General features: G+C 33.5%; 1 protein-coding gene across 1 annotated transcript in view; it reads left to right on the top strand.

Moving 5' to 3' along the window:
* The first annotated feature begins 4,436 nt into the window (after positions 1-4,436).
* LOC142353071 (uncharacterized) overlaps positions 4,437-12,004 on the top strand; it is a 64,083-nt gene continuing 56,515 nt past the window's right edge. The window contains exons 1-2 of the mRNA XM_075405265.1: positions 4,437-5,024; positions 5,343-5,511. Of these exons, the coding sequence (XP_075261380.1) occupies positions 4,849-5,024; positions 5,343-5,511 (345 nt within the window). The 5' untranslated portion in view covers positions 4,437-4,848. The remainder of the gene's footprint in view (positions 5,025-5,342; positions 5,512-12,004) is intronic.

The following is a 12,004-nucleotide window of genomic DNA, read 5'->3' as shown; positions in this document are numbered from 1 at the left end:
CTGTTTAAATAATTCTAGCAATTTCTCTGTGCTAATTTTGCTCTCATCGTTGTTAGTTGTGATTCAATTTGTCAAACATCCAGGCTGGTTATTCCTGCTGTTATTGTTTTAGGCACGGCAATTTAGGCAAGACTTTTTTCAAAAAAAAACTTTATTCTTGTTTTTAATCAAAACTAAATGGAGATTAATTGCAATAGCTAGTTAGACTGAAAACGTTATGATTGAGCTGTAAATAATACTATTGACTTCAATTGAAACTAATTGGAATTTGGTTTTTGAATCGAAGGGGATTTGTTCCCGCATTTCAGTTCCATATGATGCCCTCAACCCACCATTCATCCTGTGCCTGATGACTTTGAATCGAGAAAAAATCTGGTTGGATCACATTTTAACGCATACATAGGACTCCCTGGCCACGCTCAAAAGATCTGGTCAGTATTTAGAATGCATGAAAGTTTGTACAATGGTTTATACAAAGCCTACCAGGTGCGTGACCGAAGCCAACGGGGGCAAGTCGCAATGTGAGGCGTCACCCAGTGACAAGATATGGCAGAAATTCAATGTTCTGTAAAGTCTTATTACAATTTCACCTGCGTGTATAATCGGAGATTCCCTAATTTTTAAGGTTAGCTAACAACGAACCGCATGTGGATATCATTGATTTGAGGCGTGAATCTTACAGTTATCAACAACAGTTTTATGTTAAAATTTTCAAAAACTTGTCATCATAGTGAGTTTTGTTTTTGAAAGAAGTGAAAAAAACAAATTTTTCCATCAAATCGACGTGTTTCTTGAAAGTTGAAAGTTTCTTGTCTTATCAGCCTGCTCGCCTTTTAAATCAAAAATTAAAAATTGGGTGGTTTTGTTATAACCTTTTTTCTTTTTTTGTCGTTTTGTCAAGTGCAAATACAGTGAAAAACTTGTTTTTCGCTCCTGGAAACGTTTTTACAAAATCCTGAAAAGTTTTTTCTACCATTTAATTTTTTTTAAAATGGACCTTGATCTTTGGGTTTTAAGAATGGGTTTAATTGGCCCTGACATTGGTTTTCATTAAAAAAAACAAACCAGCCGGTACACATCTTTGCTGGAATCTTCTAAAAATTGAGGCTTTCAATTTGCTCTTTATCCACTATTTCTGAAAACAAAAGTAAAGATGAGACAATTGGAAAGTATATGTTTAAAAATTGCCCTGATGTCGCCAAAAAAATCATGTTTCGCAACCTACAAGTCACTTTTGGCAAGATTCATGTTTCGTAGCCATGTTTCAAAAACATTACGTTTCACAGTCGCTAAAAATACTGACCATAACTGATGATGTCATATTCCCATTGAAAAAAAAAATTTTCCCGAGAAAGCAAGAAAAAATTGAAAGGCAAAGTAAAAAGTGTTGTCAATTTGCTTTACTGTTATTGTGATTTGCTGCAAAACTACAATTGGCGTTATTCAACGTCAAAACAGTATTTATTAAAAAAAAGTATTAAACTGGCTCTGGAACGAAAGATAAAAAAGAATAAAAAGAAGCGTCGCAAAGAAACTAACTGAAATGAAATGCGGAGTTGATTTATTACAAATGAACTAAAAATTTCTATATAAAGTTTTCTTGGTCAAATTAGGAAAAAGTTGCGCATAAGGATAAATATTGTGAAAAACATTGTTTTAAGTATGATGGTTCAAACTTAACTTCATGTAAGAATACATATACACAACTGCATACTTTACTAACACAATAAAAAGTCAAATGAACTTGACAATCTTAAAACAACAATGAAACTTTTCGTAAATCAAGAGATTTAAAAACAACTTAAAAAGACATTTATTTCCTGAAGAAAATTTTCTTGACAACAATAATTTTTTCTGATAGTTTGTCGGAAGAAATATTATAGTGAATATAACAAAAACAAAAACAGATCGAATATATTTTCCTCGAATTCTTGTATTTTTTGTATTTCAAATTTTATCTGTTAGCCTATGCAAAAATAAACTACAGGAAAACCTGCAAAACTCAATGTGTACTTTTTTAATCTAGGCGAAACCAACAAAAACTGGAAGAATAGATAATCCAATTTTATCCAATAAGGGAGCTCGTCGGTAAAAAGTTAACTCACCGACAAAATGGTGCAACTTAATGGCTGATTAAAAGGATCAAAAAATAGTTTAAAAACAGTCAAATTTTACAATGTACGAAAATGCAAAAAGGAAAAAAGCTTCTAAATTGTGAATATACACTAACTATGTTTGGTTTTAATTAAAAATAAATCTGAATTGTTCGAAGTAATTGAAAACATGGTGTTTAATAGATGACCTTAGAAAGCATCCAAATGAATGGAAAACAATTCGGCTCATTGCAATTTATTGTTATTGTTCCATCGAAACAAATGTTGTTCTTATAAAGTCTTATGGACTACTATTAGACAAAACAATTAGTTTTTGCTTCGTTTTAGAGGACTGTTTTTTCTATAGTTTTTTTCTTGTAACACAGCTAACTTTTTCATCTTTCTCAGAAAAGAAATGCAAAAATGAAAACAAAATGAGACCCTTGATTTGCCCAAAAAAATTTTTCACAATTTTGCAGGTCGATTGTGGTCCAGTAACGCAGCAAAACTAAGTATTCAGAAGCGACGTTGATGGGCATTAAAATTCTCAGTACAAATTAGTCTTAATTCTGTAGATTTTTTCCAGAGTAAAATTTTTTCGTTGATTTGAAGGATTCCAAAATGAAGAATCTTCAATTTTACAAAAACTGCTGAAAAAATTGAACCTAAGTACTCTTAACACTTAGCCCTGCTTTAGAGTAAAAGATAGAAACCTTTTTAGAGAAAAATTTAGAAAAAGTTGTTGAAAACCACATCAAATGAGTTTTTTGTGGGTTTAGTTTTATGCAGTAATTTTTCTGCTTTTGAATAAAATTGAAAAGATGAGAAATATTGATCAGTTTAAATTGCACAAGTTTGATGCCCTAGAAGGAGAACTGAACGAGCGTTTTCATCAGCCTAGTTAAAAACAGAGAAGGCGTTTATGACAACGAGTTTGGAATGTCAAACTCTACAAAAATGCACGACTTCTTCCAATATAATAGTTACATTTTTTTTCGTGCAGTCATTGCAAAACAGCGTTCTTGGAGACAAAAGAAAAAGAGAAACCTTAAATTTTCTGTAATTAATTCTAAAGAATGTATTACATGTATGAACATTTGAACGCTTTAGCGCAAAAAACTTCCCTTCATAAACTCAGCATTGAGACTGTTAGTAAACTAAGGGCGTCAATTGTTACAGCAGTAGACAAAGCTAACTGATAAAAAGAAAATTTTCCAAACATCGAAAACTATTGTTTTATAAAAAAACAAATCTGAATTGTTTGAAGTAATTAAAAAACATGGTGTGTAATAGATGACCTCGGAAAGCATCCAAATGAATGGAAAACAATTCGGCTCATTGCAATTTATTGTTATTGTTCCACCAAAACTAATGCTGTTTTAAGTCTTTTGGACTAATATTAGACAAAACAATTATTTATTGCTTCTTATTAGAAGACTGTTTTTTATAGTTTTGTCTTGTTACAGGCAAATAACCTAAAGAGCTAATTGAAAACAGCTAATTGTTTCATTTTTCTCAGAAAAGAAATGCAAAAATGAAAACGAACGGAGACCTTTTTTGCCCAAAAATTTCTTTCACATTTTTGCAGGATGGTTGGGGTCCAGTAAAGCAGCAAAAATAAGTATTAAGAAGCGATATTGACGGGCATTAAAATCCTCAGTATAAATTAGTTTTGCCAATGAAATCGAGAACATGGCACTTAAGATTTTTCAAATAATGGCAAAATAGCTGAACAATAAGTTTCGATAACATCATTCATTATGGACTGCAGTATTAAAAATATTGAGCTCAACGAATGAAAGATCGTTTCTTGAAGAGATTGAAAAAAAGTTATCGTGAAAATAGCCAATACTTATTATTATTTTCTTGAGTTATAAAACTGGAAACGCATCAACGCAAAACAAGCTTTTTTGGGAAAAAATTATTCCGAGACAACCTTACTTGCCCCCTCCCCTAACTGAGCTAAATTTAGAATTTCGGCGGGCTGTTCTGTGATGGAAATTGCAATTCGCTACTTGAAAATATGGGATTAGCTGAAATCAAAAGAGAAAAAAACTACCTCAACGGTTCATTTTCTTTAACCAAGTGAAGTGTTCGGAATTAATATGTGACTTCGTTCAATAGCTTCATAGGTTAATTTAATTTTTCTCGTTTTTTTCTACTTAATACTGAGTTCAAATAAATTTTATTCCACAATTGAAAGCTCAATTTTATATTATCTAACAAAAACAAAACTTATATCTATTGTTCAAACAATTCTTTTTTATAGTTTTACAGAGAATAAAAAAACTCAATGCTCAAAATTACGCTTCAAGAGGTTTTATGTTTTGACTCGCTGGTTCAAAGCAAAGTGCATTCTCAAACTTCATTTAGTTGTTCAATCTATAATTTTATAGACAAACAATTTTATAGAAACCATTTTGCATGGTTTATCAAAAGCGCTTTTGGAGAGAAAAGATTACACTCAATTAATTATTCCCCAGTCGAATTTGTTGATTAAAGTGGGGAATTGTTGTTTTATTTCAGAATTTTGTTTAATAACAAATTTAGTTTAACTGATACAATACGGCCCCAAGTTATCACAAGTTTTCAGTTATAACCCACTAGTTATAAAAACAAATATTTATTATTTAGACAAAATTTTTTAAAAAAAAACATCAACTCTACTTAACACAATAGTGTGAACTCGATTGAATTCGAAGAAAAAAAGAAAAAATTGAGACCAATTAGAGAGAAGAATAAGGGCCAGATTATAATGTCTGGAACAGCAGCCCAGCAGCAGAGACAGGCCAGTTCAATAGACGAGGCACAGACCCCCCGAGGGGGAGGGGGAGGGGGCAAGCCAATCAACACCTGTGTGAAATGTGGGAAGAGTAGTTACGATCTTCACTTGTGTGTGCACTGTTCTGACTCACAGTGCTTCAACTGCAGGTCAGTTCAAAACTATGCAAAATTATGATTGCTCTAAGTTCTTACAGTTTAAAATCGACGATACAGAACACTTCTTATGTTAAAATACCGGGTCTTTCCAATTATAGCCCCCTACCCCCCATCTTAGTGGTCAGATTACCTATACCCCGCCCCCAAAACATGGTAATTATACCATAATGGGGGGGCTTTAATTTCATGGGAGGGGGCTATAATGGGAAAGACCCAAAATACCGAACATTCCGACGATTTCTTACATTTTCAAACCAAACATGGGCTTCAAATGTCACCACCCTTGGTTTTGATTTTCCCCATTTTCAGAAAACAGCACGTGGATGTGATTCTGGGAGAGTACAGTAAGAACAGAAAAGAGGCAAAGCAAGTGAAGCAACAGTGTGAACAGATTATCAACACTCTGGACACTTCTGGAGTTGAGCTGTCCCAGTCATATGCCAAAGCAGAAGTACAGATCAAAGAGGCATTTGAAAAGGTCAGTTAATAAAATTATGAAAGAAATATGCTGAAAAGTGCGGGAATTATGAAAGAAAAGTGCGGAAATGTGAAGAAATTATGAAAGAAAAGTGCTGAAATATGAAGAAATAATGTTTAAAACACTCAAGTGCACATTTTAAAATGCCAGAAGTTAAAATGCCAGAAGTTGCTACTTAGCCAGAAGTTTGCTTCCGTTGACTATCATCATTTTAAAACGTGCGCGTATCGTGCTTTAAGCATCGATAAACGCCAGAAGTTCTCAGTGACTTCAAGCAGAGTCACTTAACCATTAAAAGAAAAGTGCTGAGAAATTATGTAGGAAATGCGGTCAGTAGAGTTTAGTTGCCTCACGATGGTCTCTTGCGTGAGTACCAGTCTCAAGGTGGTTGGGGTCTCGGTCGGGGGGTGCCAGTCTCGTTTGGGTCTCCGACAATGGGTTCACAGACCGAATTGAGGCGGACACAGAGTCCAGACAAAACAAACTTTAGATTTTCCAGACAAAGCAGAACCAAAAATGGCCCTGTTGAGACCCATGGCCCGATTGAAATTTTTGTCCAAATTATGTTCAGACGCTGAACCGAACCACCGTCCACGACTTAAGGTGGACTGATCAGAGGAGTCTTGTGTCCCCCCGGAAACTTAAAAGGCCACAGAACAATTTTAATGGCTAGTCTACATTTTTTATCAGGATATATACAAACCAATATTAATGCAAAAACAAGTATTAGTTATCTCATATACGGTAATGAGAACAAAAAAAATTATTTAGAGAGTGAAAAGAAAACAATTCCTTGGAAACTTGAAAACTTAGCAATTAATGAGCCAAAACAAAGATTTATTACACCAACAAAAGTGCAATTAAATTTTTCGTTATTGGAAAAAGCCGGTCACAACTGGGAAGGGCCGGCAGATCTAACATCTTTGTACTAAAAAAAATTTAGGGTAACTTGCGTGCAAATTCTTTATAACTGATTGTGACATGAAAATGAAAAATATTTATTAATAAAACGAAAAAACTATAAACAGTTTTCGAAAAATATATACTTTTCGAAACAAAAATTTACCTCTTCAGCTCAAAATTCTCTACTTTCAGCATTTCCTTAAAATCAGAGCCTTCCTATTGCAGTTCTGAGCAAAAAGGTATAATTAAATGTCATTAGCAAAGTTTGCAGAAATTTAAAAGTTCAAGATTTGTAAAGGTAAAAGATGTAGTTTTATGAGTTTGAAGTTCTGAGCAGTTAAAACTTAGCGAAACTGTTTATGACAAATTAAACCAATAAAAAACCAATTTTTGTGAATAAATAATTACCTGTGTTGTGGCTTTATAAGTCAAGAATTTTAGTACTTTTGAACCGTTTCCGAAGCCCCTTCCTGATAAATAACGAAGGGGCTTTGGAAACGGTTCCAAATTATTAAAATTCTTGACTTATAAAGCCACAAGACAGGTAAATATTTATTCACAAAAATGTTTTTTAAATGGTATAATTTTTCATAAACAGTTTCATTAAGTTTTTACTGATCAGAACTTCAAACCACAACTAAATTTTTTAATGTTATCAAATTCTTATATTTACAATGCTTAAAATTCATGGTTAATATCATTTGACACTAAAACCAGTAACGATACCAAAATGTAAATAGTTTGTCCACACATTTGGACAATAGGGCATATGTGAACGAGTTCAAAACAGTTGACTTATTTTCTTTTTTTCCAACTTTACTAATTAATGCTGTTTTGTGGCTTCCGAAACTCTTTTTTATTCACCAGGGACTGAATTTTAAAAAGAAATGGTTAATAAAAATTGATTAATGACCAAAAAAGATTAACATTTAGGTGTTTTCGTGCATTAATTTAGTAGAACTTTCTTTCTTGAGGACGTTATTTAGTCATGTATGCCATCAATCTTGATTTTCTCAAGATTTGAAAATTTTTATTACAATTTTAAAACAAGAATTGCAAAACAATGTTTGAAGATATTTGAAAACAAAAAATTGCTCCCCCCTTGTTATGTCAAATGATGTCAGTAATTTTCGTGCCTTGTTTAAGTAACTATTGAAGATGTCATGTTGTTCAAATGTTAGTAACCACCTTTCGAGGTTAGAAAAACCACAAAATTGCAATATTTGAAATTAAACCCTAAGTGGCTGACTATAGTTAGTTTCCAGATAATCACTGTCCACAAAAAGCGACTTTCAAATACTCTTTCTATATTCTAACAAAAAAACAAGGAGATGTCACTATCCTTTAAAAATAATTTCAACAAAATCTATTGAATTTCAAAGAACGAAAAATCAATTTCTACTGCATACTTTTTCAGTGGCCTGTTTTGAGTCCACCTCGCTATGGTTTTCTCCGCATATGTTTCAGTCTTGCTTGGCTTCTTGTACCCTCAAAGTTATCCAGCAATTTCGACGTGAAGCGGCTCAACATTCTTATAAAAAGCTAACTTGAACAGCCCAAATTATACGTATGGTGTGTGAGTTGCAATAATGTTGTCAACATATTTGTTATGTTGTACGGAAAACTTTTTTCTAAGAATAAAAATGTTTTGCTTAGTCGAACAGGATTTTAATCAATTTTCCTTAATAAAAAATTTTCCAAAAAAGCAGTACCGCTGTATCGTAACGTGAGCTAAACCAATCTTGCGTTCAAAGAAATAAATTGTTTTCTTATGTTTCTAATAAGGAAAGAAATTTCAAGAAACATAAATAAACTGTTTAAGATCATTTGGGTTTAAGGAATTTGGGAATTCAATTTTTTCCCGATCTTAAAGGTTGAAAATAAGCATTGAAACCTCAAATCAGATTTTAACAGAACGCGTTCATCGTAGTAATAAATATAATACTGATTATAACAAATCTAGCGTAGAAAAAAAAATAAATTACAATAAACCGCAGAGGTATACCCCAAAATTTCTAGATTAGTAAAAATTGCTCACAAATTAGATACATAAAATGAACAAAATTAGGAGACATCTTCTGTATTTTATTTTTCAGAAAAGTGGTTGCGCCATTTTTGCGAAATATATATACTTTAAAATTGTAAAACAGGTGACAAGTCTTGTAGAACGTTTCCGCAATTGAGCCTAATTAAACGCTCGGTTTATGAGCAAGCAAAGTGGTTTAATTCTTTGTAATAAGCACTTTCGTAAAGATTTAATTGAAGCTCTCAAAGCTTTAAAGTGATTTAGGTATATATATGTATATATATATATATATATATATATATATATATATATATATATATATATATATATATATATGTACGTACATATATATATATATATATATATATATATATATATATATATATATATATATATATATATATATACATACTATACGTCCCAGTGCCACAAAAACTGATTTTTTTCTCGAAAAATCCCTTGCTCAACAAAGGGTAACCTGGGCAACCTGGATTTCCAAACAGGCAGTTTTGCGGTATCGTGACTTGAGCTACGCCAACCTTGTGTTCAAAGAAAGGAACTTTTGTCTTTTGTTTCTAATAAGAAAGACCATTTTAAAATAATAATCAATAAAATTTTTGAGAGGGTTTCACAAATAAAAAAAATATATGGAAATTCAGAAACGAAAGCTCAGTCTTTGCTGTCGAGAATTAATGTTAGGTTTGACGTGTAGGAAGTTTGGAATTCAATTTTTCCTCAACTTAGGGGTTGAGAACAAGCATTGAAACCTCAAATCAGATGTTAACAGAACCAGATCATCGCAGTAATAGTCATAACAATACTGATTATAAGAAATCTAGCGTAGAAAATAAGAAATTATAACCAAATAAATTTAAAAATAAGAAAAAGAATCTAATTAAGATAATAGTAATACGATTCCAAAACAACTAATTTATCTGGTTTCGACAAAGATCGAAAAGGTTAATCATACTAGCAGGCCTACAGTCACACACACACGCAAAAAAAAAACAAAATTGTGTCGTTTCACAAATATTTGAAAATATTAAATTGAACTGTTAATAGGGCGATTAAAAATTCAATTATTTCACGGGTCGAGGTTTTTGGGTAAATTTTGTAAGAAAAGCTGTGAATGCGGTGAATTTTTGTAAGAAATGCGGTGAAAATTCACCGCAAAATTCACCACATTTCTTACAAAAATTCACAGCATCGACTTTTGCGGCAAAGAAATGTAAGATATGCGGTGAAAGCGGTGAATGCGGTGAAAAAAAAATAATTCACCACATTTCACCGCATTTCTTACAAAATTTCACCGCGAAATTCACCGCATTTTTTACAAAAATTCAACGCATATGATTGTGAAATTTTACTCAATCTGATTTAAATTCTCAAGAAATTTCAAAGATGTAAGTGACAGTTGGCGCAGTGAACCAAGATGTGGATGGTATGCAGGAGGTCAGAGGCTCGAAACCGTGTTGGGACAATCCGTTTTTGTAAGAATACTGAGAACGCGGTGAAAATAAATAATTCGCCGCGATTCACCGCATTCACCGCAAAAAGATGTAAAAAATACGCGGTGATAATTATTTTTTTCTCAGCATTTCACCGCATTTCTTACGAAAATTCACCGCCAAACCTCGACCCGGGTTCCTGCAATTGTGATATTAGAATGAAAGTTTATTAGGATGAATTTCCAGAATGATAAGTCTAATTATTTGTCTTGGGTTTTAAGTCTTAGCGTTTCATGGAAGTTACATTTAGCTTTTGTCGAGAATAACAGTATTATTTTCTTTCCTGTGGTGTCAATGTGTACTCTATTGTAGAAAGCATAAGAATAAACTCAAGAGAAATTTCATAACCAGATAGCGCTAGTTAAGTCAGATAATTTAGGTCAAATTTGACAAGTTAATTATGTGTTTGAAATAAGCGTTCTTTCGTAAAGGGTTATTGTTTCGAAGGCGCCTGGGAGGTGATTTGAGTGATATATCTTATACAAACAAATTAATGAACAAAAGCATATTGAGCTGTCGATATATTTCGTTGACTTAGCAAAGTTGCATTTGAGCATCAGGCCAAAGTCCAAATGAGTGATTTAAATTTAGAAGAAAACTAGAGAGCGAAGATTTGAAGTGAACTAGATTCTTTGAACGGAAAAGGAAATTCAATTTGAAGTAACTTAAAAGTGTGATTTTGAATTTGCAAAATCATTGGCACCTGCAAACCTGATACACTTGAACTATTTAAATTATATTCGTCATTGGACTCTGAAATTTTGTAAGGATGTTCCTCTGATGATTGTCCATATATAATAGGGATATGCGGCCGGTTACACCTTTTTGATCTGAGTTATTTAAGTAGAGTTTTGTTGATTTATAGTAAATAAAAAGGCAACTTATCAGTTTTTCGAAATACCACCAAGCGGATCTTCCCCCCCCCCCACCATGGAGGTTATTTTAAGCGGACGTTTACCAAATTTCAATGGCATGTACACCCAATGGTCCTCTCAAGCTGGTATACCTTTCGGGCCAATCCGACCGCCCAACTCCGAGTTATTAGCACCGGAAGTGTTGTGATTTGAAGGTTTTCGATATTTTGAGCGAAAGAAATGACTGTTCGAGTATGATATAAGAGTAACTAAGGGTTGCAATGGGTATTAAGTCTAGAGTAATGTAGCACATGATCATGGGAAGGGTTTAGGAAGTTGTGGGAGAAATTTATTAGCATTTTGCAATAAGAATAGGCAGTTTTCACTAAAGACAGTTAGCACTTAAATTGAAATAGCAGTTTTAAAAGTTGAAGTCGGATTGACCTGAAATTTGGGGGATAGACTAATTTGGGTACGGGGAATCCGATTTTGAGGTCGGATTTGACCCCACACCAACCTGCACGGAACTAGCGCACGCCCGTACTGCGGAACGTAAACTTTGAATTGCTCGTGGAGTATTGGTAGTAGCCCTATGTTTTTGGTGGGTTAGTGTAACTTTTCAAGGGCTTTCGATTGGTGATATTTTCATTCCCAAATTCCGACCTGAAGTCGGTGCTTCGGAACGACCCGAGTGCCGAAAACCGGAAATTGGCCTTTTTGAGCGGCCGAATGACTTTGAAATGGTATTAATATGATAACCTGAGACAGTTAGTGACAAAAAATAATCACCCCGGTCAATTTTGACGAACTCAGAGTTTTCGGGTTTCGGCACCCACGACTCGTTAAAAAATTTCAAATTGCAAACGACTCGCAACGGCTAATCGGAAGGTCACGAAACTTGGCAGGCAAGTTGCTGGCACCCTAGAAAACTTTACCCGAAGACGTTTTGAACACTACTTTGCAAGTTATTAGTTATGGAAATGTGGGATCATCTGGGAGGTCGATGAAATATGTGCGCGGTCATTGCTCGTGTTCTCTTAGGAGTTAGGTGATGAAAATTGGTGAGTAGGTGTAACTATGGTAGGACTTTCCGCGCCAATAATGATTTTTACCAAATTGACCCCTCATTTTGGAGGAGTGACCTTTGATTGACTCCTAGAGGTCAAATTTTTTGGCTTTTACGAATATTAGACTCTTCGGCG

This window comes from Convolutriloba macropyga, chromosome 14, assembly GCF_964194025.1.
Source record: "Convolutriloba macropyga chromosome 14, txConMacr16.3, whole genome shotgun sequence".
Classification (NCBI taxonomy): domain Eukaryota; kingdom Metazoa; phylum Xenacoelomorpha; order Acoela; family Convolutidae; genus Convolutriloba; species Convolutriloba macropyga.
The sequence above is the reverse complement of the archived record's forward strand: the minus strand, read 5'-3'. Positions and strand labels throughout refer to the sequence as shown.